Source organism: Diaporthe citri (genome assembly GCF_014595645.1).
Source record: "Diaporthe citri strain NFHF-8-4 chromosome Unknown scaffold_7, whole genome shotgun sequence".
Taxonomy (NCBI): Eukaryota; Fungi; Ascomycota; class Sordariomycetes; order Diaporthales; family Diaporthaceae; genus Diaporthe; species Diaporthe citri.
In genome coordinates, this window is record NW_025064852.1 from 3,605,113 (window position 1) to 3,631,415 (window position 26,303).

The window sequence follows — 26,303 nt, forward strand, 5'->3', positions numbered from 1 at the left end:
GTCGCACTTGTTGAATATCCTGCTGCCTGTCCTGCCGGCAGCAATTCAACGTAGCAATTGGCCGGTGCCGCGTTTGACGACCTGCAAGCCACCTGAGACTTTACACAGCGCGGACGGATATGGGTCCCGTGTCTCGTTACATTCTGAAGAGTCTGGAAAGGACGAGGAGACAGATGAGCTAACAATTACAGCTTGAGAATTCATGGACGGCCAGGGGCAGTACCGGGCCATGCCTCTCGCCATTCCCTTACGCATTGCTTGCTGTAATGACATTGGCTGAGGGATAGAGATGTCTGCCCACTGCCGAGGATATCAAAGACGAACTCCCACCAATCTAGGTCACCAGGAAGCTTGTCGCGCGGCTGGATGGCCTTGACGAGGTTGGGCCGATCGCATAAAACCACCACTCTCAGCCTCCACATGCACATCTCAAGGCAGCGAGATTGGGAGATCAGGCATCTCGTCCCCTTCATTCAAGTCGGCCCGTTCCTCGGCCAGGTGATGTCGGGGCAGCCGAGCGACTGCAGATAGGTAGAGACCTGTAATGTGGGCGGGCAAAAAGGGGACATGGCCAATGTGTAGCTCCTTCCCCCCCCCACGATGTGGACGACCTGGTGGTTCTCGTCAATTCCTCCCGCGGCCCTGGCGAGGCGACCAAACAAAAGTCCGCGTCGTTGGTCGAGCGCGCCACCGAGCGGGAAGGATCCCTCAAGGGCAATCTGCTTTCGCTCTTCTCCTTTGCCCCGATGGCAGCCAGATCGATCCCAGGGAACGAGCTAGCCAGGAGATTTGAGGACGGCACCGCCCAAGCCTCTCTTTCTCTTAGAATCCTTACTCTCATGCACAACGGGCCGAACACATCGGCCTTGACTACCAAAGGCGGCACTGACCGATCTGTTGACGTATTTTGACATTTTACCCCGGACTTTGAAATTTAGCGAAGGGGATAAATACCGAAGTGACGCGAGATTGGCATTACATGGTATAGCACGGCAGCTTGGCCGGATAGACGGAGATGCGCTGCTAAATCAAGACGTCTTGTGGACAGTCACCTCGCGGTTACCTGGCTGTCCTTATCCTCAGCTCTGATGTCGAACACCGCATGTGATGGCTTCGCCGCGATGAGGCTAGGGCTACGTGCGTTGTTTCAACCACGGGGGACGAGCGAGTGGGCAGTGGTAGACCAGTGACACCAGATAGATCCTCGGGCCTCAGGAGCAATATGGTTGCCAAGCACGAAAACATGACAGGTCCCTTTATTACTCTGCTTCGAGTCCCTCACGTCGGGGACCTTTGACAGCATATGCGTCCCCACAGACAAACAAAAAAACAGAAAGCACAGCGACCCATTCATCCGGGGTTTATCTCCGCGCCAATCCCGCCCTTTGGAATTGCCCAAACAATTCCCTCAGCCCACATTCATCATCGGCGAAACACCATTTCTCAGATGGGAATGCACAGGAAGAGAAAAGAGAGAGACAAGAGAAAGATACAGTAGACGAGCGGTCAAAATCCCAATGCAAGGCAAGCAGGCATGTGGGCGGGTTTGGAGGGTTTGGAGCGGCCCCCGTCCGGCACGCGTTCACCACTCACGGCGCCGAGAATTCTGTTGCCTGGAGCCGGGAGCCGGGGGTGGCAAGGGGGAGGGGTGGTCGCAAGCCACTTTGGTGCCACGGCGGGTCTCAAGACTCTCTGGCGGGGACGGGTGTTCAGGCTTTTGATGGGGTGACACAGGGGAAGTGAGCCACTATTGCTGCGACGCTGGGTAGCTATCAAGGCTTGGGCTTGTTTCTAGAAGGGGACATCGATGCAGTGTTGACCAAGGCATGAGTTGTCGTCGTCGTGGTCGTCGTTGTTGGTGGAGATGATGCGAGTAAGACCCCCCTCCCCTGTCCTCTTTGAGTAACGTCCTCGGTGCAAGATTCTTTTTTCATTTTTTTTAAAAAATTCAGCTTCCACCATGGTTACAGACTAGCCTTGATAATGGTCTCCAGGCTAATGATTCCTCATGGTCCGGTCCGTTTTACGTACACCAAGTACGCTAGTATTGCCAGACCTTGGGCTGACCTTTCACCGGGCAGGTCTTCATGGTCTGCACCCATCAACAACACGGAGGATCTGCTGTGTATCGCGACACACTCTCGGATACCACGTATGATCTTCCCCAGACATGCCCTTCCAAGAAATGCAGATGCCTAGAAAGATGACCTAAGCACCCATCACACCTCTCCCGCAGTAGATACCGAACGGCAAACCAGGAGCTCCGTGGGGTTGGCGTAGGGGTCCCTTCCAAACAACAACCCAGTCGTGAAACAATTATCCACGCGCCCTAACCCCAGAGGCGCACGCGTCAAAGCAGCCGTGAAGCCCTTGATTTCGTCCGCGGGTATGGTCTCCATTTACACAAAATTCAAATTCGTCAAACCTCAGTCTAAGAAACCATATCAACAGCCATCACACAGACAGACACCACATCAGAAGCTTTCTGTGATTATGTTCCGAAAATAGCAAAGGCCCCACTCCACCAGCCGGTGCTCAGATGAGCCTCCGTGCAACCCCTACTCGGCAGTGCCCATGCCGTGCATAATATAGTCCTAGACTACCAGCCAACAACCACGTCCGCTTTTCCGAGGAGCGAGCCGCTCTCCCACACATGACCAGATTCGACAGCAATGCCTGCCAGACTTCGCGAGGAGAATGAGGAATATTGTCTCTCGATTCGGTCATCCTAAAGTCTGACCGGCATCAATGTACCAGCTTTCAGCAGCATTCGCACTGCGGGAGCTAGCTCTTCCGGGAAGCTTGCTTACACGCCGCAAGCGAGGCGATTGACTTTGAATATCATTCTGGTCTCGGGCGGACAGAAAGAAAAGAAGTCACAAGACTCGCCACTTTCATACCAACGGGTCAATTGAGCCACACTAGACAGATCCTGGTAGGCATGAGAAACAACACGGAGTAAGACGTCGTGTAGATCAGATAAACAGCGTACAGAGCGATCTCCCACATGGCGGTGAAAAAGCAAAAACATAACCCAGAAAGGGAAAATGCTTCCCCGTCGCCCCGGCATGGAGTACACACACACACAGAGAGAGAGAGAGAGAGACTTCCACTACCATCCAGCGGCAAAAAAAGAAAAAGCCACAACCTCGCCTCCGCGGCGGTCAAAAACCGTGATATCAGTCCACTTCCAGGCCCCCAAAAACCCAATCCTCCTCCAGCCGAAGTATGCATATCTCACCGGAAGACGCCGTGGCACCCCACGGCCCGCCTCACGCCTTGACGCCATCAACGATGATGGCTGACGCCCCCGGCATTTTGGACAAGAGCCAAATAGGACTTGCCGAGGCGACGGGCACCACACAAGTTTCTCAAACACGCCATCAACAAATCCATAGATTGGAGGGAATCTCCTGATGTCCCAAGTCCACGCGCGGAATACAACCAACCAACCAACCAACCAACCAGGCAAAGTAAAATTGGCCCGACGTGGCCGGAGCAGGAATCCATAATATCTACCTACCTAGACACCAACACACATGTGTACAGTAGTACATGGTTCTTAATGAAACCACCTGTGAATCCATGGACCCATGAAACCACACATTGCAGATCCCAACCGCTACGTTTCACAAACCCCAGAGACGGGGAAAGTAGCAATGTGTGTATACATGTAAGTGTGTGTGTGTGTGTAAGCACAGACGAGAGCGGTACCGCCCGTGGCTGTGTGTGTGTGTGCTGCCCGTTATTCGCCCCCCACCCCCTTCTCTGTCAGTCACTTAGTCAGTAAATACATATAATTCAGTTTCATGTGCGCCACTGCACTGCGTTGTGTACATGCATGTGTGTGTGTGTATGTGCCACGCGCTGGGTGTATTTCCGGGGGGGGGGGTCACAAAAGGTCCTGCTCGTGCACCGACACCATGCGGACCATGCAGAATTAATTCTGCTGCCTGTGTCGATCTCATGTGGTGCTGTGGGGACTCGTCCTGCACGTACTCCCAAGGCGGGATGGGCCCTGTGAGCAAATAGGACTAGACTCTGGACGAGCGGGACGGGCAAAGGGCGCTTGGCAGAGTTGGCCGGCACAGTGGCATGCTTGTACAAGGAAATGCTGATACATTCCATTAGAGATAGGGAAGACTGGCTGTGGGCCATCAAGTACCCTTCTTGGAGCTATATGTCGTAGCAATCGCTTTACTGGATATATCCCCCAATAGACACCCAAAAAGCCAAGCAATACTGTAGGTCTTGCCTCCCCTGTAGAGTACAAACCACCGTTGGTCAAGTTCCTTTTTTGATTTACTCGTACAATGGTAGCTAGCACGTGTCGAGCACTGCGAGCACGCTCTGCTCCTCCAATTGCAATATACCTCGCTCCCCATGATCTCGTAGCACGCCCCTGGTAATGCCGGAAACCCTAGACTCCTCATTACACATTATGCGTATCTCCCACCGGTGAACCACAGCTCGTCGGACCGTGTAGACAGCGTCCTAGTCAGCCCGTGCTGTACATCGGGCCCGCTGTAGCTGGACACGGGCGAAACCACCACGTTGTTGAGGGTGGCGGTGCCGGGCTCCCCGCTGGCGATGGAGACCGCCCCTCCAGTGCTGCTTTCTGGCGGCATGTGTGCCATGGCCCAGCCTAGTGCCAACTGTTCCCGCACATGGTCGCGTGTCGTCGGCGGAGGATAAAGGGCGGTCGGCATGGGTTGTCGCTCCCCACTGTTCCACCACTGATTTTCGAAGCCGTTGTCCACCGTCATCATTGCCGAGCCCAGCGCCTCTAGCTCGCGGACCCGCTCCGGGTCTTCCCTTCGATACCGAGGTGACTCGATGGGCGACTCGATCTTGACGACCGTAGGGCTGGTTGGTTCCTCCTCTGAAGGATGTGGCACCGCCTGGCTATATTGGGGATCAGGCGAGGCATGGGAAGACGGCGGCTGAAGGAGAGGGTCCGGCTCCATGAATGGCTCCCAGCCCATGGGAAATGTCCACGACTCCCAGGGCATCCCTTCTTCTCCAAGCCGAAATCGTGATGGCACTTCTGGCAAGTCTTTCCACACGTCCGAAACTGGTCGATCGGCGGTGGCATAAGCCATCGAGGAGCCCACTGGGTTGTCAGCCATCAGCTGAGGATGGACAACGTCCCAGTTGTTGTCGCTGAGGGGTGGTGGTGCCGAACGTCCTCGCTCGTGCCGTTCGCAAGATGCCCTCCTCTCTTCACGAGATGCCCGTTGATCCTGCTGATGATCTTCCGGCGCCGGGGCAAAATCAACCTGTCTGGAACGGCTCCGCAGGTGTTCCTGCTGCGGTTGGCCTTGCTGGCGTGCCTGTTCAGGACGTGGTGGCCTCTGGCGTGGTCGTGATGGCTCTGTTGACCTTTGGTCGTAGAATTGAGGGACTTGAGCCTGTTGGAATTGTTGCATTGACGCGGCGGCAAGATAGTTAGTCGTCGGCGCCGGTACGTGCCGTGGAAAATAGGGGGCTCTCTCTCGGAGCGCGCGTGATCTGTATTGGAAGCCACGAGGTCGGGGAGCGTGCTGAGGAGACCACGACACGCCGAACTCGACTTTGACAAAGACTTGTGGCCTTTGCAGGCTCTGGGCACTCGGCCTTGTCAAGGGGTTGTCCATGATGGATTCTGTCCTCCAGTGCGTGACCATTGGGGATTGCGAGGGGAGATATAGGAAAGCTCTAGCCGTTGGGGATGGCGGTGGTACCGATCGGATCTGGCAGTAACACTAAGCCAGCGGTAAGCAATAGGTGGCACTGAGGTACCAAGTAGAGTGACTGCTGTCCGAGGCGGAGGGCGAAGTATGCGAGTCGATGTAGATCTTGGGTAGCTCTGCGTTCCACAGAAAGGTTGGTTACACGAGTGGACCGGTGTTGGACGGAGTGGGTGGCAGTCGTATCTTGATGTCACCTTGGGGAGATGTTGTTTGCGTACGTAGTGCTTCCGAGGTCTTCAGGGGTCAAGGGCAGCTCTCGGGGGGCGAGTAGAAGTAGGCAGACGTTTAGCATGTACCCACGTCGAATTTACGGGGAATACTCGCCAGTACCGGGACCGGGAAGATCTGAAGTACCCCTGAGGGTGATAGGTCAGGAGGAAGGGTGGCAGTGGTTCTGTAAGTGGCAGGCCTGTGAGATGTGGTCGCTGCCGGGGGCCGCCGCTGTGGATGTATCTTCCCAGGAGGTCGGGACGGGGTGGGCGGAGCGGTGACGGCCAGATGAACAGTAAGTAGAACGCCCAGGAAGGTAACCAGATCAGAATGGGTAAAATCCTGGACTGGCTTGACAGGGGAGACCCGATCTGAAAGGGAAGAAGCTGCTCCTTCGCTCACCGGGGTCTGCAGGGAGCGGGGCTGGTGCTCTAGTCGCTTCCTTTCAGAATCTGGTAACGCGGGCGATTCGACTCGGTTTCTTGTGTCCAGGCGTGGGTAGCTCCGAAGCCACGGCTTGAACCCGAGGAAGAATTGAGTGTTGCCTGGGTGTGAGATGAGGATTGTAATGCAAGATGGTGATCTCTGACGTGCGCGGCCGCAGATTGTGCCTGTTTGTTATGCCAGGACTAGACTACTCCATGCCCGTGACTTGCGCACCGTCAAGACCGTTTGCTGAATTCCGTTGCTTGTTATTCATTGTCTCTGCGGAATATCGAACGATAAACAGGCGACCTACCACCCTGGCATGTCTTCCACTGCTTGTTGGAAGCAGTGAAGAACCATCTGTCTGGGCTGGCCGACCGGGGAGTGCGAGCCAGAGGATTGAGAACGCTGGCCGGTCGTGGGGCTGTGTTCCTTTGAAAGAGCCAACTCATCAATGGAGCGCCACATGCAAGGTCAGCACAGGCAGTAGGTTTGCTGCTTATTGATCCTTCACGCGTCTCATGCGTCCAAGGGGTGAAGTTCCGATGCGAAGGAAGGTCGACGGAGGCGGGGCGGGAATGACAGGTTGCGGCGGAATGACGAGGGAGTGGAGGGGATGATAGGCGAGGTAAGGCGAGGTAAGGCGAGGTTGGACTAATAAGGCTAATTTGCAAGACGGGCCGGATGTCACTTCGTGTGGTTCTGATATGGGCATTGGGTATTGCCAGCTTGTTGAATCTAGCCCCTTGCTTGGCTTGAGTGACGGCGCGCGAGCTGCAGCTGGTGTGATGTGTTGCTCGAGGTGGCCGTTTCACATACAGTCAGTCGTACGGGCCGGAAGCGAGCATAAACGGCTCGATATGTCTGGAAATGTAATTGAGACAGCCGACTTGGCTCGAATCGGCCAGAGCGCAACGCCCCGTCGAGTCCTTGGTGCGGCAAGCGTGACGATATCTGCTTGTGGGCCAGCCACACACAGACTAGATCCCAGGTGCGGTGCTTTGGTGTGTGGCGGGCGATGGCCGACCGCGCCGAGGCGGGACTGATCCAGGTAGATGGCGTGTTGCCTTGGATTAACTGCAGCGACCCGCTGGTTGAATGTCCTGGCCGGATCTCTTGTGCCCGTGGTGTGGCGTTCCATTCATCACACAGTCAAGTCAAGTCGAGTCAAATCGAGGGCGAGTGCGCTGTCTGGTGGCGGGCCTCGCCACATGTATTCGTATCGTGCAGTGGGACAAGACACAGGTGACCCGTTGTTCTGGTACGACGCTGGTGTCAATGGGGATGCCGTTGCCGTGATGGCCTCGTCGAGACTGGGCACTCGAATTGAGACCTGGAATTGGGTCGTGGACGAGTTTCAACTGTTGAGCTTGTCTCAATTTGAGTGCAGCATGAATGCCTGACGAGACCAGCTTCTTCACCAACCAACTGCATGCACAGTTGGGGCGAGGCACATGACCGAGAGGAGGGGTTGTCCGTTGTCCGTTTGCTGTTTCCGCTGCCGCTGCCGTCACAATTGACAGGCGCAGACCCTCACGCTGAACACTTGCACACTGCACGCTGCACATAGCCCGTGGTCCTGTTCTGGGCAAGCATGACCTAGCCTGACAGACCAGTGGCAGACCAGTGACAGACCAAGGAAGGGGCGACCGCCACAGAGAGCAGCGTCCAGGGCACGGGCCAACCCACCAGATCACGGCTGCTCGATGAGGCTAGCGCCGAAGCACAAGGGTACACGGACTCAACCATCATTCTATTTTTACTGAACAGCTGCAGTCTACACTGCGCCACCACTCCCATATTCTCTTCACAATACTATGTCTTCTGCTCACTCTCACCAGCTCACACCCTCGACATCACAGCCGCCATACCTTCAGGCAAGGCAGCAGAATAATATGAGAGACCGAGGCAGCAGCAACACAGCAGCGAGCAGCACAAATCCTCACAACCCCCAGGTCATCGACCAAACCTCGCCTGGCTGACTGAGTGACAGCCATCAGGCCCAGACAACTCCGCCGCCTTCCGCGCCTGATCCCAAGGCCTGTGTGCAATATTCTTAGAATTTGTCTTTTTGTTCACTTTATTGTCTTCCACTGCTGTGACCCTCCGTTGCGACGCACTCGCATCCGACGCCGCATATCACCCAACATGTTGTGGGGAACATCCATAAATGCCTCCGACTGATCCGCTTCGTCTTCTAATCGAGACCAACATGGGTATCCTGCGAACGAAACAAGTACAAATCAACTCCAAAATAACATGCCCAACACCTGCAGCCAACTACCAACAGACGGGGCTGAGCCCACCAACCAAAGGAAACCCCACTCCCAAACTGACCAGACTGGCGTTGATCTCGACAGAATAACACCAGCCACTTTTCCGTGCCACACACTGACCTCGACACGTGCAACATCACTCCGTGTCCAAGATGCCCCGAGCTGATGACCCGTCAAAGTGAACTGCCGTCACTTCACCCTCGCCCAAACGAAGATGAAGAAACTCAGGCAATCTCGTGGCCAGCCGACTTGGCCTCGCCCTTGGCAACAGCCACCTCGCGCCCGCCCTGGCGGTCACCGCCCTCCCAGAACCGGTCCTTCTTGTCGCGGCCCGTCACGAGCCCGTACCAGTCAAACGGGTCCAGCAGGGTCGCGACGAACGACCTGCTGTCCTTGTAGCCGGGGCCCTCGATCTCGGTCACGCCGTCGTCCGCGCTGAGGAACACCTTGGTGTTGGCGGGGAGGTACTTCCTCGAGTGGCGGAAGTTCCACAGCAACGCGTTGGCGAGCATGAGCATCGCCTCGAACACGTAGAAGAACCACTCGTACCGGTACTCTGGCGGCCACTCGCCCAGGTCCATGCCCTTGTGGAACCGCACGCCCGCGAGGCCGAAGTACTCGACGGTGCGGTAGATGGTGCGCGCCTCGATGAGCGCCGTGCTGATGTACAGCGTGAGCATCGGGCCGTTGACGCTGCGGTTGTGGATGCCGGCCTTGAGGCACCGCCGGTGGAACGTCACGGCGAGCACCACGAACGTGTTGACGATGACCAGCTGCAGGATCAGCGCCGCCTTCATGAGAACCTTGCCCGTGTCCTGCATCGAGGCCGGCAGGGACACGTTGGCCGAGTACGACGCGCCCACACCGCTCAGGGACTCGACTACCGCCGCGAGCATCGCGAACGTCGTCCACACGCGGCCCGGGTGGATTGGGGAGTGGTACGGAACGTAGAAGAGCACACGGCCCAGGATGTGGTAGTTGGCCGCCTCGTACAGTGGTCTGGATGGTCTGTCAGCACAGCTCCTCCGAGTCCCCTCTCATCTGTCTGTCTGTGTGCCTGGAGGGGGTCCACCTACGGTGCTGCGTATACCAGGCATTGACTTGCTATGTACACGGGGGCTATCACGGTGGAACGCCCCGATCTCCCTGGTGATGAAGCCCGCCGTAAATATGGCCGCGCACGAGGCGTAGTGCCACGTCACATGCCAGCATTTGTAGTAGCTGTCGTTGGAGAGGAAGAAATGTCAGCCACGAGGCTCGCCCACAGGCTCGACCTTTTCCAGAAGGGGGTCGTACTCACTGGCCTTGCCATAGCTGCCAGAGCCCCGAAAATGCAAAGGCCACGGCGAAGAACACGGGCGCGCCCTTATTTGGCTCGTAAATCCAGTAGTTGATGCTGTCTATTCGTCGCGTCAGTAATTGTTATTTTGGCGGCGGCAGCGTGGGCATGAGAATGAGGGAAAGTGCGGGCGTACCACTCTCGCCGTTTGCGCTCATCTTGGCGGGTGTTTCTCGATATGCCAGTTTTTGCAGGCTCAATTCGCAAATTCGTAGTATATGTAGGTGAAATGTCTCGCTTGTCTTGTGCTGTCGACCAAGGAAGGTATGTCTGCACTTCAGCACCTCAGGAATCTCTGCAAGACCACAACCACCTCCGTCGCTCATCAGCCAAGATGCCACGGGCCATCTTTATATCAAAACTCCAGTCAGCCAGAAACACAACAACCTACATCTCAGCCCAAGAAATGACGCTGCGCAACAAACAAAGGGACCACCACCGCAGCAGTGCCCATCCCGCATGCCATAAGCAGCCACATCAGGACTAGCCGGACGGGCAACGACCAATCGCGTATCACGCCCAGAATACGGCGCGGACACAGCCTACGCCCGAATCGGCCTGATAGGACACTCAGGATGAGCCATCAGCCCCTGGGGCCCCAGACGGAAGCGACGCCGATCAGTTTAGTTTCCTGCTGCGCACGTATTCCTCGTTTAACTGAGGAACCCCCGTCCGGTCCCCAAGCCCCGGAGCCGGGCGTAAAGGGCCAAATGGCTCACTTGCTCGACTCGGGAGGCCCGAACACCACCGCCCAACCTGACCATGCAGTTTGTCTACTCCCGCCGTGTGCGCCTTGCTGGGAGCCTTTCTCACCCCGGCCCTCCTCCGCGCCGGCCGCTTCTTAGTCTATATGGGCTTTTATGTAACATATGCAAAACCGATGGTGGTCTTGGTATCTGAGTCATCTTGAATTGGTGGTGGTAATCATATGCCGCGACGGTCAGGCACTGCGGTGAGGCAGGATTCCTCGCTCATTTTCTTTTCCCTGCCGGCGATGTGCGATGGTGAGCGGGCTGATGAGCCATAATGAGTCGGGAACCGCGCTTCCCCGGGTCGAAAGTACCAAACGTCTTGGCAGGGCCAAGCGCTGGCTGGCTGACAACGTAATACATAGCAGCAAGTAGCCAAAAGCCAAGACAATACCTTGGTCGACTGAATACACGCACGTACACACGATCTTAAATCACTCTCATAAGGCGAGGCCTTCCACCTGACAAACCTAGTGCAAAAAAACAAGAGAGAGGGGGGAAAGGGAACGAAAGAGTCGAGATAAGAAAAAGAAAAGGTAGAAATAGTGGTTTTGGTATCTTCAGAAATCTAACTACCGTCTTTCACACCCTCCTCTCCTCCCTTCTCGCCTTCGGCCCGTCGACCAGTTCCTTATCCATCCATTCCATCCATCCAACCAAGGGCACACTCGAGGGCCTGGTGGATCCCATGTTCTTGTTGTTTTCTTTACTTTCATATTGTAATCTGCTTGGACCGTTTCCTCTTCGGGTGTGAGAAATTTCGCCATACTCGCCAGCCACGGCCGCTCACCCATTTCTCGCGTAATGTCGCGTCGCAGGTCGCGTGGGAGGATAATCCCCGATTTGCCTGCCGTCTAGGGGCCCATCCGTGGGCGTGCTCCGGGTTCCCAATTTCCATGATCGTCTCTTTCGATCATCACTCAATTCGCAGCGGGTTGTTATTGCCGGCGACCGGGTCGTCCTACAAGCCCAACACCGTGAAAGCCACGGCCGAGTTGTTGGTCTTCGCCCGCCGCCCCGGGTCCGACGCCGGCGCCGCATTGGGATGGCCAACTGTCAATCCCTAGTTGAAGAAGGCCATGATCACCTGCTGCGCGTCGGGCGTGAACTGCTGGAGCAGCGGCGTCGGGTCCGTGTTGGTCGCCTGGAGCAGGACCTTGGTGGCAGTGCATACGCGGTTTGCGGTCTGCGACGTCAGGGTCTGTGACTCGAGGCCCTGTGCGATGTAGAGGAAGATCTTATCGGGTTGTTGGCCGACGGCGGGGTGTTGCCTGGAGGATTCATGTTAGTGCCAATGTTCGAACATGGACAAGTTTCCTTTAGGAGAGGGTTCTTGAGCCGACTTTGACCCGGCCACACGCTTGGACGGACAGGCATGACAGGAGTGACCTTTGACGGTCTAGGCTCTCACGCGCGAACAGAACAGGGCATTCACTTACTTGTCAATCAATTCAGCCAGGTAAGCATATGCATATGGAGCAGCCTCCTCATCATTTGTCACGGGCAGGGTGTTGATCCACTGCGTAATGACCTCGTCTTGGTTGGGCACATGGCTCGCGTTGAAGTGCAGGATCTTGGCAATGGCCGCGCATGCGTTCTCAGTGGCGTAGACGTTGTCTTCGCTCCGCGCGTCGGGCACCTGTGTCGCCTGGAATAGGGCCGGGACCGAACCGCCAAGGAACTGTGCCCATGCCTGTCCACCCTTCTGGGCCGCGACTCCAATACCGTACGCGGCAGCTTGACGGATGGCAGGCGAGGCATCACGGCATCCCTCGATAAGGGGTGTCATGATGTAGTTGGCATAGTGGATGGACTCGGGGCCACAGTACTCGAGCACGTCGTCCATGATGCACAACCCCCACTGACGTTGCGTCGGATCCCTCCCGTTGTTGAGGAAGGCCTCGTATGTCGACATGAGGCGCTCCCAAGGGCGCAGGAAGGCAGCGCCGTGGTACTTGAAGATGGAGTGGAACGCCTTGTTCATATCCGACAACAGGGTCTGGTCGTCCTCGATCGCCATGAGCGTCTCTTCGGCCTCGTCTTCAACGTCTTCGGGGTTAGCGCCGTCGTTCTCCTCGAGCCGTTCCTGCACACGGTCCTTGTAGTCGTCCAGAGCGGTCTTGACCGATTCGATGAACTTGTCCATGTGCTGAGGGGTCAGGCAATCCCTGCCCAGGCACTCGACAGACTCGTAGAAGCACTGGTACATCTCCGCCAGGGTGTCAATGGCAGGCTCAGCGGTCAGCACCTCCAGGAGCTTGTCGACGGTGCCAGCCCAGAGGCCACGAAGCTCGTTTGATGGGTTGCCGTAGGCCTTCTTGAACGAGTTGAGGAGCTGAGGGACCAGCTTGGCGGACATGTACCTCACGGGGTCGTGGAAGAAGAAGGCAAGGCCTGGCAGGGCGATCTTCTCCATGACTTCTGCAACGTACGGCGCGAAGTTGCCCTCGAGAACCTGTGCGTAGACAACAAGGAGCTCGATGGCCATGTGCTTGTCGTCCATGGTGCTGGTCTTGATGCCGATCATCTTGCCCTTGAGGGGGACAAGCTCCCAACCATCCTCCTGCTGCAGGGCCTCGACCTGCTCGTCGTCGTCCAGGAGCTGTATGTCGGCGTTCGCCTTGGCGAGCTCCAAGAGCGGCGGCATGACGTTGGGCAGGAACGGCAAGAACTCGGTGCCCATGACACGGCACATGCGCCCCCAGCAGTGCATCAGGTACTGCGCCTGAGGGTCGTCGGCGTCGGTGACGCTGGTCTGAATATGCGCCAGGATCTGGACCAGCTTCATGGCATCCCCGGCCAGGCGGTCCTTCCCGACGGCGAGGCCGATGAGTGTTGCACACTCCATCGCCTTGGCCTTGAGCAGGCGGGTGTCCTTGTCCATTGGCGATTGCAGGACGTTGAAGAGCAGCGGCATCAAGGAATCATAGTACTTGCTGAACGCTGCTTCAGCGGCATCGGCAATGGTTGCGATGGTAGAGAGGGCCTGTTCTTGCACGTATCTCTTGTCGTTCTGGAGCAGCCGGAAGAGCGACGAAAGCAGGTCGTCCAGGTATGGCTCGAGGACGGACTTCTCTGCCTCCTCGCAAAAGTTGACCAGGGCGGCAGCAGCGTGGGACTTGACACGTGGTTCGGGCGAATCGAGAACTGGAACGATGGCCTTAAGGATCGCGTCGTAGAAATCCTTCTGCATGGTGGGCGCGAAATCGGTACTCATCTGACCGAGCGCATTGCATCCAGCCCACCGGACGCGGGGGTGGGGGTCCTTGAGGGCTGGCACGACGAGGTCGAGGACCTGGCGCAACTCTCCGAGCATCTGCTCCCGGCAGCCTTCCGAGATGGCCGAGATGGCCATCAGGGCGGCATGCTTGTCCTTCCATGACATTGACTGCATCATGCGCGGCAGCCAGTTAAAGGTTGGGGCAAGAATTGTGAGGCCGCCGAGCTTGTTAGCCAGCCTGTCCATGCATTGCTCGCCTGCGACGTGGTTCTGATCGCTCTCCTCTTGGTCAAGCTGCGCGATGTTAGCAATATCCTGATATTCTCTCCTTCTTTTGTTATTTCTCTCTCTCGGGTTGGACGTACGTCGTCGGCGTCGAGCCAGTCCTGGACGTCCTCATCCTCGCCCAGATCCGTCATCAGGCTCAGGCACTGTGTGATCATGTCATTTGTGAAGGAGCTGTCCTTCTTGCACATTGATGGCGCGTAGTCGGCAAATGTAGCCATGAGTTCCAGGGCGTTCTGGCGGCAGATATCGCTGAGCTCCTTGTCCTGGATGACGGATATGCTGAACTGGACCAGGTTGTGGAACAGGAGCTTGAACATCTTGGGGGCGGATTCGGCTAGGTCGATGAGGGCGACCAGAGCCTTGCTGAGGTCCTCGGAGTCCTGGGAGTCCTTGATGGGCGGGAGGATGTTGAGGACCTCGGGGATCAGCGGGTAATATTGTTGTTGGCTCTTCTTGTTCAGGCTCCTGAAGAAGGAAGCGAACGCCTCCATGGCGGCGAGGCGGACCTGTGACTAATATCAGCACTGTCTCGTGTTATCCAGATCGCGAGGTATGAACATACACCGACAGACTCGTCCTTAAAACCCTTGGTGAAGGCCTGCCCGACCGCCTCATGGTGCTGTTTCTCGATGATGCCAGGCGTGGTGTTGAACACGCGAAAGGCTGATTCCCGCTTGCCAGGATCTTCGGCTATGCTCAGCTGGAAGAGTACGGTGAGCAGCTCAGGCCACGGCTCGTCTGTACCTTGTTTAGCAAACCCAGCGGGCAACACACACCCGGCGCGACGGAGATAGACACGTACTCGCATCTGAATATTGCCTGCCAACCTCGGCGACGCTGTCGCTGATCTTGTTCCTGACCTGCTTGTCGGACTCGTTGACGAGGGTCTCGAGGAGTTTTTGCCTGACGACGAGGGCCTGCTCTTTGGCCAGGGAGATGAAGACGTCGACGACCTGGCCCTGTTCGTTCTTGCGTGTCTTTGAGGCTATCCTCCTGAAGATGACGGCGGCGAAGGAGCGGACCTGGACGTCCTGCGACCCGGCAATGTGCTCGGCCAAGCCCATCAGCAAGACCTCTGGACGCGTGCTGGTCCAGTTGTTGGCCAGCGCCTCCTCAGCCTGAGAGCGGATGGAATTATCCGGGGACTGGAGGCCTTGGATGAGCTGGCCCAGCTCGGCCGTGATCTCGGGAGGCAGGATAGACATATCGGCAGTATATGGATCGAGGAGGGGAGGGGGAGAGGATCGCGCGGGGGCCGATGGCTAGGCAAGGCGCCGCAGCGCGCACACGGGGAGTCTGTGAGTCGAGAAAGCGCGCCTATGACAGCGAGGTCTCTGGGCGCAAGCGTCGGGACTCAGGACGCGATTGTTATCTGGGGGAAAAGGGTGGATTGGTCGTGAGACTTGGGGGAGAAGTCTGTTTGTATTCGTGGTGGTTGCTGTGTTGACGATGAATGAATTGCCCCGCGGTGGGACGAGACAAGAAATGGAGGACAAGGGGGGAATGTCCACAACAAGCGGATGGCCCGTGCAGAGGCAGGCGGGCAGAGTGAATATTTAGAGCAGCAAAGCAAGTCAGACTGGAAGGCGACGGCACGCATTCAGCAGTCGAGGAAGGAAAGGTAAGGTATGGAAATGGTAGACTATCGTGAACGGGAGTGGAAACGGGTGGATTGGGAAATTTGTGTGTCTAGGAAACAAACAGAGATAGTGCTGCAGCCAGCCTGCCCAGCCCGGCCCAGTCCTAGGTGAAAGTTTGACGTGGCTGTGGAAGGGTTCCGCTCCAGTAGCCCAGGTACTTTTGGTATGTGCAGATAGCAGCAGAACTGAGGGGAGAAATTTGGGCGGAACACGATGACCAGTGGTTGAGTGTGGGTTAGGTGGGTGCCACTGGCGCTGGTGTGGGTTTTGGAGGGGCAGAGGAGGAGTAGTGCGCATAAGATCAGCACCCAGTAGAATTATCAAGATCAAGGATTTCTCTTTTACTTTCTTTCGTTCTTTTCTCTTTCTCTCTCTCTCTCTCTATCTTCCTCTCGCCACCTTCTGCAGTCTGTGTCTCTCTTTTCCCATTGTACAGTCGCAATGAGAAATTGCAAACACCCATACGGTGGCAAATTGAGCGTACATTCATGAGCATCAAGAGCATGAAAACAGAAGAGGAGCCCTCTTTGCGTATCTGACATCTATAAATGGAGGTTGGCGATACTGCATAGAGAGAGCCCTGCAGGAGGAGGAATGCGACGGAATGGCCTCTTCTCTCGGCCTCTCTTTTCTGTCAGCTGCTTTCGTCTGTGGGTGTAATCCTGCAGGGTTGCCGCATGCAAACACTTCTTCTCGGGGCAGACCTGACCACATGTTCTCCAGCGCTGTCCTCCCTGGAAGATGCATGTCCCTGGGACAAAAGAAAGAAAATTAAAAATAAAAAAACGCAGGGTCTCGCAATGGCACCAGCTGGACTGTTGGCGGATGGGATTCTTTTGGAACCGCATGAAAGGGAGCGGTTTTAGGCAGGGATGAGCCATGCAGGTTGGCTTGTCCCAGAGCACAGGCAAACGAATTAGACTACTGGTGCTCCAAAACCCTCAGACCGTCAGCCCACGTCCGACGTTGCTGTGATCGAGCGCGAGGGCCTGTCACTGATCTGGCTTGGCGACGACATGCGACGATCGCATCACTTGTGGTCCATACATTTCTCTCTTGTTCCACGTAGTATCTGCAGTATCCCAGATACTGGATCTCATCCTGGCCATTCTGCCTCGTTCGTGCGTTTTTCCGTCATCGTGTCATTTTCACTGTATGGCAATCAGTCAGATTCGAAAGTCGAGATGCCCTCAGATATTTTAAATGGATGCGTGATGTTTGTCGTCAGGAAGTCCATGCTTGAGTCAGATCATGACGATCCATCTCGAGGGTCAAGCGACCCTAGGTATGGGGCTCCCCCTCCCCCAAGACTACAAGTACGGACTATCACGAGCTTGTGAGCTAGCTCTAGCAGCTCTTGCTGTTAGGTCAGTCCGTCTGTACGTCTAGGTAGGCACCTATTCAATGGCATGATCCCTTGGCCTCATGGTCGGAGCTCCCGCTTTCCCCCCTTCATCATCATATTGGGGCTTAGCTGTAGAGCTTTCCTTCCTCCAGCAACATCATACTCCGTCTATCCATCATAGTCTGTCCCCTGAAAAAAAGACACACGGACAGACAGGCACATAAGAGGAGGCGTGGGACACTTTGCTAATCGAGCTTACCCTACTGGCAGCTGATAGGGAAGGGGGAAGGAGAGAGAGGAGGGAAGAAGAAACAAAAAAAAAAAGAGAGAGAAACGGAAGCCCCTCTTCTGGGAGCTCGGCCAGAGGCGTCCTGGAGCTCCGTCGTCACTTCTGTTTATTCCCCCGCCAGAAACGGCCAATGAGCCTGGCTCAGCTGCACACCTCGACCCTCGATACTCCACCGTCAACCCCGGACCACGACCCACGACCCACGAACCACCTCCGCGAACCTGGCCTGTGTGCCGCCAGTGCAGTGCATCGCATCCATCCCACTTGTCGACAACCTTGGCCTCACCTTTCGCTGCCTTGGTCAACCTCACCACCTGCGTCTCCTCTGCCAACTGCACCTTGCTGTGCGACCTGCGCCACCACGCGATTCTGTGCGCCAGTCTCCTGATCTCACCTGTGCACGGGATATATCGCAGCAGCTTCGCCTCACGTCTGCCTCCCAGATAAGGTAGTCACGACTACTACTAGGTACCTACCGACTGCCATCACCACCACAAGCACCATCACCATCACGTCGACCCTCAAGATGGACCAACAACAGCAGCAGGGCAGGCAGCCGTCGCCAGCGGCCTCGGGCACCGGCCTCGACAAGCTCGCCCACCCAAACCTCTACTCGACCTCTCCCGGCCAGCACCCGGGCCTCCCTCAGCGATCGCCGTCCAGCTCGTCCCTGCACAAGTCCGTCCACTCGCACGCCCACCGCTCCAGCTTCGCCGAGAACCTGCGCAACCACCATGCCCCGCCCTCGCCCCGCACCTCCCGCCACCCCTCCTTCACCCAGGCCGCCGTGCAGGACCTCATCAACCACCCGCCCTCGTCCCGCCAGCCCAACCCAAAGTTCGCCGGCCGCGACTGGCGCGAGGTCCAGGTCGGCGAGCTGGTCGCCCTCAACACCGACGAGGTGCGCTGGGTCGACCTGGACAGCAGCGTCGAGGAAGCCACCATGGCCCTGGTCAAGGGGAACGCCGCCGGCAACTGCGTGCTGGTCAAGGACGGCCCCCAGAAGAAGGCCGTCTCCAGCTTCGACTACAGGGACCTCAATGCCTACCTGCTCGCCGTCGTCGGGCTGGCCAGGCCCGAGGATGAGCACGTCGCCCTGTACGACACCATCGCCACGCGCGCCAGGGAGAGGGAGGCCATCCCGCTCAAGGACATACAGCCCATCTGCCGCCCCGAGCAGCTGCTGTCGCTCCCCCCCGAGACCTTTCTCCCCGGCGCCATCGAGGTCTTTGGGAGCGGTATCCACCGCCTCCTGATCACCAGCGAGGAGGGCGAGGTCACCGGCATCGTGTCCCAGCTCAAGTTGCTCGAGTTCTTCTGGAACGAGGGCATCAACTTCCCCGTCATCGAGAGGCTGTACCCGGTTCTTCTGAGAGACCTGCAGATTGGGTCGCAGCAGATCATCTCCATCAAGTACGTCGCTCCATCAACAACTTTCTGACTGTCCGAAAGCTAACAACTCTCCCTCCTCTCCTACAGCGCCGACGCACCCCTCGCAGAAGCCCTGATGCTCATGTCCAACGAGGGCCTCACCTCGGTCGCCGTCATCGACAACGCCTCCAACGTCGTCGGCAACATCTCCAGCGCCGATGTGCGCCTGCTCACCTCCGCCGCCTCCCTCCCGCTCCTCCAGTCCACCTGTATGCACTTCATCACCGTCATCCTCTCGGAGCGCGGCATGGAGAAGGGCCGCGACTCCGTCCCCGTCTTCTACGTCAACCCCTACCAGACCCTCGCAGCCACAGTCGCCAAGCTCGTCGCAACTCGCTCCCACAGGATGTGGGTCGTCGAAAGCGCAAGCCCCAGCCCCAGTGCCCCTGCCACGCCCCTTCTCGGTCCCGTCGGCACAAATACCAACACCTGGAGCGCCGGCGGTAACGCGGCCGCCACACAGAGCACAAGCGGGCCTACCACCGCCGTCGCCGGCGCAGCGGCGGGCAACAGCAATACCAACAGTACAGCAGCCTCCCCTTCCGTGTCCGCGACAACCATCAACACCCAGAACCAGAACCAGAGCCAGGTGTCGGCGCCGCCCTCGCCCCTGCCCATGTCCTCGTCCGTCTTCTCGCCCACCACCCCAGGTGCGGGGTCGTCGTCCATACCCGCGGCTGCGCTCCCTGGCGCCCACCTGTCAGGCCGCCTGACCGGCGTCATCTCGTTGACCGACATCCTGAACCTCTTCGCGCGGTCGTCCGGGCTCAACCCGGCGGACCCGGGCGAGCAGCGCGCCATGCGGCGGCGGAGCTCCAGCGCGTCGGTGAGACCGAGCCTGGACGGGGACAGGAGCAGGGGGAGTTTGGATTTCCGGAGGTGAGGGTCGGCGGCAGTGGAACGAGAGCCTGGGATGATGCGTGGGGAAGTGGCGTTGGTTGTTGAATATGGCGTGGCAGATTGATGATAGGCTGGTCTTGGTCTATCTTATCTTGCTTGAAAAGGGAAGATCACACAGCCCAGCAGAGCGCAGGTGGCCGGCCAGGTGAGTAAGGGCCGCGTAGGCCGGAGGTCAGATTGGGATGGCTTTTGGTGTGGACGGTCAAATGGGAATGGAATCAATGCATATCGAAACGGCGTTCCGGACTCATTGCGACGGATTCACTAGCTTTATTCTCCTCTTCTCTTCTTCTCCATTCTCCAGCCAGGCGGGAAACTTCCCCTTCCTCCAACATACAATATGGACCTGGGCTGTTCTCTATTTTGCCGCTCTTCTTCTTCTTCTTCTCATTCCGACGAGTCACTTAACCTTGACATGACAACGCAATATCGCGAGGGAGCTGGGGTTCAGATGCGTCTCTGGTCTCTCGGCTTGATATACAGACTGTGTGTTTGCAAAGGCCGGCGTGGAGGGAGAGTACATATTATATATATCTAGACGAGTCACAAAGCAGGGAAAGTTGACTGCCCATTTTTTTTGCAAGGCATGGCGCCCGGCTCCCAAAAATTTCAATGACAAGCAAGGAACCCAGTAACGAGGCCACCTCGATGCGTGTACATGTCTGGACCACATCAACAATGAGAACCGTCACTCATAAACTACGCCGTGGCAAAGATGACAAGTCTAGATGGTCATTACTCTTGTTCATCTACCGTGGTCGCGGACTACATCAGTCCGTGTAGAAACCACCCGACGACTCATCGACTACTTACTACACATCAAGGGGAGAGCTCCAAATTTGCTCAGATGGAAGGCTAGGCTTCCCACTATATAAAACGCCGGCCATGCATGCTCGTGGTATCGTCCTTACACCTAGGTCCCAAAAGTCCTCCTTATCTTATTCCTAATCTCCTCCCTGTCACGTCTCCTCTCAATGACACCCCAAGTACAATAACCACCACTAGTCAACGCCCCAGCTGCGACTCGGGTCCTCATCCTCGTCATCCCAGGGATCCTGGTACGCAATAGCCTTTCCATGGGCTCTCGCGGGCCTCGAAAGGTCCGCGGCGGCAAAGCTGGCCCTCATCTTGCGGCCGCGGGACTGCGAATGTGCCCCCTGGCGGGTGATGGCCGCCTGCCTGCGCGCGTCGTCGCCAAAGTCAAAGTCGGACTCGTCCCATCCCTCGAGTGCAGCGCCCTCGTCGATGTCGCTGTGCTCGTCGCTCCAGTCCCAGCGCACGTCGACCACCTCGCCGCCCTCGCCCATACCGAAAACAAATCCACGGAACTCACCCGCTGCAATACGGGCCGCAACCTTGAGCATCAGGTTGATGAGGTGCACTGGCGGACCGAGAATCATCTCGCACGTCTTGTTCAGGATGGCGCTTGGGATGCGCCGGATCGTCTTGACGGCCGTCGAGGCGCGGACAGAGAGCTCGGCAGTCGACGGGAGTCGTCGGAGACCTTGTCGGGGTGTGAAGAGGTTTGCTGGTGGGGGAAGGGGAGACAGGGCACGCGGGCTGGTGTGAGAGATGGAGACTGAGGTCGTTGCTGCGCGATGGCGCATGGCGGTGTTTGATCCTGGGGATGATGTCCGAGACGCGGCGGATGACCAGGACGTTGAGAGTGAGTCGGTGTCTGCGGCTGCGGTGTGTTCCGAGCTTTCTTCTTCTACGGTAGCTTTGGTGATAGGGACAGCCTGAGTCGCTCTTTCAGGCTCGTCCGATGGCTTCATGTCATCCTTATTCTCTGCCTCACCATCGCCATTGTGGTCGTTGTAAAACGGGGTGATGGGCGTCCCAGCCCCGCTCCCTGCAACCGCGCCTGTGGAACTCTTCTCCCATATTGATACAGTAGGTGTGGCTGCGGACTCTGACCCATCACCTGTTTTTGCCAAGGGAATGTTCTCATGCGGATAGGGGTATGCTCGCCTTGGGGACATGGGCGGCGAGGGAGGGGCAAGAGGCGAGTGCCACGACTGGGTGCTGTGGAACGAATCCGACGACTCAGCTGGTGAGCTTGGCTCGGGAAGGTCTTCAGGTGTCTCTTGCGGCAGATTCAAGGCTGGCGTTGAAGTTCGAACTCTCAGTGAAGGCGCCGTTGCGGCTCGCCTGGATGCGAAGGCTGCTACCCTGGTCCGTCTCAACCGCATCTGCCCAGCTCCTTCAATCGAACCAGCTTCTTCGGAATCAGAGTCCGTCGAGTCTCTCCGATTTGCACTATCTGTCACCAGTGGTGAACCTTGGTCTGCGCTATCCTCGGGCGATTTAGTCTTAGCAGTGTCCGCCATGCTTCCAACCTGGACGTTCGAGGCCGTTGGTGCTATTGGCCCTACCGAATGCGCCTTTGGTAGCGCTGGCCGTTGCACCCTCCTAGTCGTAGCAGACGGCTTCTTCGTTATCCAGATGGGTTCGCGCTTCTTCGGCACAGATAGATCTCTCTGGGATTCTGGGGCTTTTGGACTTGCTTCGAGGTCTTCTGCCATGTTTACCTCTGTTTTGGCAGGTGCAGGCGCGTCTGAACCGGGCTCGACTGGCTTTCTGGCAAGTTCCGGCGGGATCGCGGTAAGGGGTGGTGTAAGTGGCTCGGGTTCCTCCAGGACCGATCTGAATTTGATGCCGAACTCCGGTTTCACTTCCTCAGAACTGACCTCCTCCGGGATCGTCTCCTGCCGGGGCGTCTCCATCGTCTCCAACAGCCTGCGCGATGGCGGTCTCGTGGGTGTACCGAATCTCGACGATCCATCTCCAGGCCTTCCTTCAGGCTTCGCTTCAGGTGTCGCAGGCGTAGAGCTGCTTTTGGACAAATCCACGCCGAAATCAGAATGCCTTCGCGCATTTGGGTTGTAGAACCTCGTCCGAGTCGCAAATTCAGGAGGCGGCGTGACCGGTTGTGGGGGCCAATTCATCGAAACTGTCCGGACCGGAGGAGTCCATGGTCGCTTCTTGACGGGCGTCGTCGGCCTCTCGGGCAGCTGAACGGTGAAGTCCCTCTCGAAGGGGCATGGTGTCTTCTCGAACTGTAGTATTTTATCCAGAATTTCGCGTAGTACGGCCGCCCTCCGTGTGTCTTCATCATCGCTGACAGGCACCTCGATTCTCCAATAATTCGGTCGCCGGATCTGCAGTGCGAATTTGCTTGAATTCTCATCCAGGGTCCAGCATTGGCTCTTTGGCAGGATAGGCTGTAGGGCTGAGCCACATCGGAGGAACGCGACGGACCCAGGGGCTCGGTAGATCTGGAAAGCACCTTGAAAGACTTTAGCGAGGAGCGTTCAAAATGATGGCATAGGGCTCGCACGTACCAACAGCTAGGGTCCTCTCGAACTGGGAGGAGGAGGGCAGTGATCCGGGCTTATCCTCGAAGCCAGGGTTGGGCCGGTCGAATGCGGATTTCCCGGCAGAGAAGGCCACTATCCTGACGGAGGGATGGTTAAAGAGGGTCTCGACGGAGCCACTACCGGAGACAGAGTTCGAAGGCGGGCGCGAGGGTGCTGGCTGGAAAGAGGTTGGGACGGTGGAATGTCGTCGCGGGGCGGGAAAAGGCATGTTGTCACCGGGCGGTCGTAGTTGGTCCATGATTATGGGCAGTGTGATGGCGCGGGAGGCGGTCGAGTTTAGCAGAGTCTTGTCAGACAATCATGTCTACAGCAGACGAGGTGCGATAATTGTCCACATGGCAAGAAGGGCGGGCTTGTGGAGGGGTTGGACGAGTCGAATTACAAGACCCAGATATTGGTCGCAGATTGGAGGAGAATCAGTTCATCAAGAAGCACTTGAGACACGAGTCGAACGATGCTGTGAACTGACGCTGCAAGCAACAGCTTGGACCAAGCCCGAGCTGCAAGAGATCGGGCTCTGTTCAGTTCAAGGACTCAAGAAGAAACAGAGTTGTGTCCAATGGCAGGCGCATGGGCAGGCCGAGGGATGAAGATTGGACGAAGAGTCGAGGCGAGGGAATCAGTCTACAACTTTTCGATGTCGAGTCGGCTGCCAGCCTAGACCCCAGGCGTGTCCAGGTACAGCAGAGGAGCACCCACAGTCTTGCAGCCGTCCTGCAGCAGTCCCGCAGGGGTTGAGATTGGAAGCGAGTAACGGTAACCCACTTCTGCCACTGTAGGTACAGTATTATTACTAGTCACCCCCACTCAGTCGCAATTCAGCTTGCATTCCAAGGTTGGGAGGGGTCCCATCGTCCCTCTCCATCTCTGCAGTCGTCAATCCAACGGTGGCATTGGCCATTGCATCTAGTGGGAAGGCGGCGTAACGCCCAGAATCTCATGACAAATGATGGCTGGCTGGCTGGCCGGGCGCACATTCTCTGACAGCGAGTGGCATGTTGAATGTTGATGCTTGTTTTCTTTGTAGCAAGATATCATCTGATGGACTGATTGATCGTCATCTCCCCGGCCATAGCTTCAGTACCTGGGCAAGCTGTGCAGCTTGTCTCCCTGTCTGATGGGGCATTAATTGAGAGCAACCTGGGAATAGCCGACCGTTTTGGGAGTTTGACGGTCACTGACAGCCCAGCAAAGATCCAGGGACTTCGGAGCACCTGGGGAAACCTTGGAAGGCAGGGGCTGCAGCTCCCAGGTGGCCCATGCTTGTTGTTGTGCGAGGCTGTCCAGACCCTGGCCGTTTCTGACCAGGTGTGCCGTTCCACCGTTCCGCCATCTGCCGTCTGCGTCTGTGCCTGCGCGTCGCGCCGTTCTGGAGCTGGAGCTGGAGCTGACATCATCTCGGCTCTCCAGGCCGAGCACACCCAAGCCACACACACAGCCCACTAGACCACCAGGTATCCATCCACCTCGTAAGCTCTGCGCATCGTGACTGTTGAGGCCTCAACAGCCGTGATCCCACGGTTCTTTGTCACGTCTAGGTCTGAATACATAACGATTCGTAGTCACGACCTCTGCTGCCCATCTCAACTGAACTTGCAACCCCATCCCCAGATCGACAACACCAACGTCGTCATCACTATGGCGGCCCGCGAGAGGAGACCGCCAGGCCAGCAGCAAGCGCAGCAGCAGTCTTCACCCGTGGAAATTGACAAGGAGAAGCTCAAGAAGGCATTTGACATCTCCCACTTCGACATAAACGCCATCCTGCGAGGCGTCCAGCTCACCCTAGTTGGAGGTACGCCATTACACCCTGCTGCTGGCCAATATTGGTCCTTGGCGCTGACACAGACCAACAGCTCACCGGGCACTCCAGAATCCTGCCCTGTTCAGCTCCGAGCACTATCGCCAGGCCGCAATCGCTGTGGCCGCCGGTATAGCCATCCGTCTTGCCATCTATATCCCAGTAAGTGCTCGATATTCCCATGTACATCGTGACACGTGCTCACATGCCCTTCTTAGATCCTCGGCGTCCGAGTCTTCCTATGGTTCCTGTCTCTCATCTTCCGCCTTGATTCTGTCACCTGGGACGATAAGATCCTTGAAGGGCTCGACTTCGTCGCGAACTATGTCTTGCAGGTGCCACTCTTCCTCATGACTCTGATGCGTTATGCCACGCCCACCCTAGACAACCTGTGAGTCCAACCACTGGAAACCATCCTGATCTGGTGATTTGGGATCTGACGAGAGACAGCTTCATGGAGTCGCTGAGGTGGGTGGACATAACGTACGTCCAGAAGCATAAACATGACGATCCCAAGGAACTCCGGGATATGTACTATCCCAACCTGAGGCAGTACTCCACCCGAGACGGGAGCACTCACACGACCAGCACAGCCGAGGCCATCTCAATGTTTCTGTACAGGTTCGCACGCAAGGCCGCCATCTCTCTCGCCGTCTACTTGATGTCCTACCTGCCTGTGGTCGGTCGCTTCGTCCTGCCCGCCGCCAGTTTCTACACTTTCAACCAGGCAGTTGGCCTCGGCCCGGCCTCCGTCATCTTCGGCACAGGAATCTTCCTCCCTCGGAGATACCTGGTAATCTTCCTTCAGACCTACTTCTCATCCCGCAGCCTCATGCGCGAGCTACTCGAGCCCTACTTCGCCCGAATCCGCTTCAACAAGCAGGAGAAGCGCAACTGGTTCCGCAGCCGCGAGGGGCTACTGTTCGGGTTCGGCATTGGCTTTTACACCTTGCTCCGCGTGCCGCTCCTAGGTGTACTGATATATGGCGTCGCCGAGGCGTCAACTGCGTACCTGATCACTAAGGTTACGGATCCTCCACCGCCGTCGACCAGGGCCGATGGTTTCGCAGCGAGCCAGCGGGAATGGAGAAACAAGCAGAAGTTCCTCAGCCTGCCTCTGTCGAGTCTGGATAAGATCCATGACGAGCCACCTTCGTACTCCGAAGTGGATCCTCATCCCGAAGCTCGGCCGGTTGAGCTCTAGCCCCTGCGTAACAATGATGAACAAATGCTCAATGGCAGTCAATTGAAGCAAGACCGATATGATGCATTGACCA

General features: G+C 57.1%; 6 protein-coding genes across 6 annotated transcripts; 2 read left to right on the forward strand and 4 right to left on the reverse strand.

Moving 5' to 3' along the window:
* Positions 1 to 4,439: 4,439 nt before the first annotated feature.
* Positions 4,440 to 5,666, reverse strand: INS49_014109 (uncharacterized protein; the record flags this gene model as incomplete). The annotated part of the gene is made up of 1 exon (XM_043174800.1): positions 4,440 to 5,666. The coding sequence occupies one exon, from the start codon at positions 5,664 to 5,666 to the stop codon at positions 4,440 to 4,442; it is 1,227 nt and encodes a 408-aa protein (XP_043021745.1).
* A 3,202-nt stretch (positions 5,667 to 8,868) lies between these two features.
* Positions 8,869 to 10,141, reverse strand: INS49_014110 (uncharacterized protein; the record flags this gene model as incomplete). Its single annotated transcript, XM_043174801.1, has 4 exons — positions 8,869 to 9,643; positions 9,779 to 9,865; positions 9,945 to 10,044; positions 10,120 to 10,141. The coding sequence occupies 4 exons, from the start codon at positions 10,139 to 10,141 to the stop codon at positions 8,869 to 8,871; spliced, it is 984 nt and encodes a 327-aa protein (XP_043021746.1).
* Positions 10,142 to 11,795: 1,654 nt separating this feature from the next.
* On the reverse strand, positions 11,796 to 15,445 carry INS49_014111 (uncharacterized protein; the record flags this gene model as incomplete). Its single annotated transcript, XM_043174802.1, has 5 exons — positions 11,796 to 12,003; positions 12,172 to 14,246; positions 14,318 to 14,746; positions 14,803 to 14,978; positions 15,043 to 15,445. The coding sequence occupies 5 exons, from the start codon at positions 15,443 to 15,445 to the stop codon at positions 11,796 to 11,798; spliced, it is 3,291 nt and encodes a 1,096-aa protein (XP_043021747.1).
* Positions 15,446 to 18,040: 2,595 nt separating this feature from the next.
* INS49_014112 (uncharacterized protein) lies at positions 18,041 to 19,828 on the forward strand (the record flags this gene model as incomplete). The annotated part of the gene is made up of 2 exons (XM_043174803.1): positions 18,041 to 18,927; positions 18,994 to 19,828. 2 exons carry the CDS (start codon positions 18,041 to 18,043, stop codon positions 19,826 to 19,828), a joined length of 1,722 nt encoding a protein of 573 aa, XP_043021748.1.
* A 1,018-nt stretch (positions 19,829 to 20,846) lies between these two features.
* INS49_014113 (uncharacterized protein) lies at positions 20,847 to 23,463 on the reverse strand (the record flags this gene model as incomplete). The annotated part of the gene is made up of 2 exons (XM_043174804.1): positions 20,847 to 23,134; positions 23,190 to 23,463. 2 exons carry the CDS (start codon positions 23,461 to 23,463, stop codon positions 20,847 to 20,849), a joined length of 2,562 nt encoding a protein of 853 aa, XP_043021749.1.
* A 1,400-nt stretch (positions 23,464 to 24,863) lies between these two features.
* On the forward strand, positions 24,864 to 26,230 carry INS49_014114 (uncharacterized protein; the record flags this gene model as incomplete). Its single annotated transcript, XM_043174805.1, has 4 exons — positions 24,864 to 25,020; positions 25,082 to 25,188; positions 25,245 to 25,417; positions 25,477 to 26,230. The coding sequence occupies 4 exons, from the start codon at positions 24,864 to 24,866 to the stop codon at positions 26,228 to 26,230; spliced, it is 1,191 nt and encodes a 396-aa protein (XP_043021750.1).
* Positions 26,231 to 26,303: the final 73 nt, after the last annotated feature.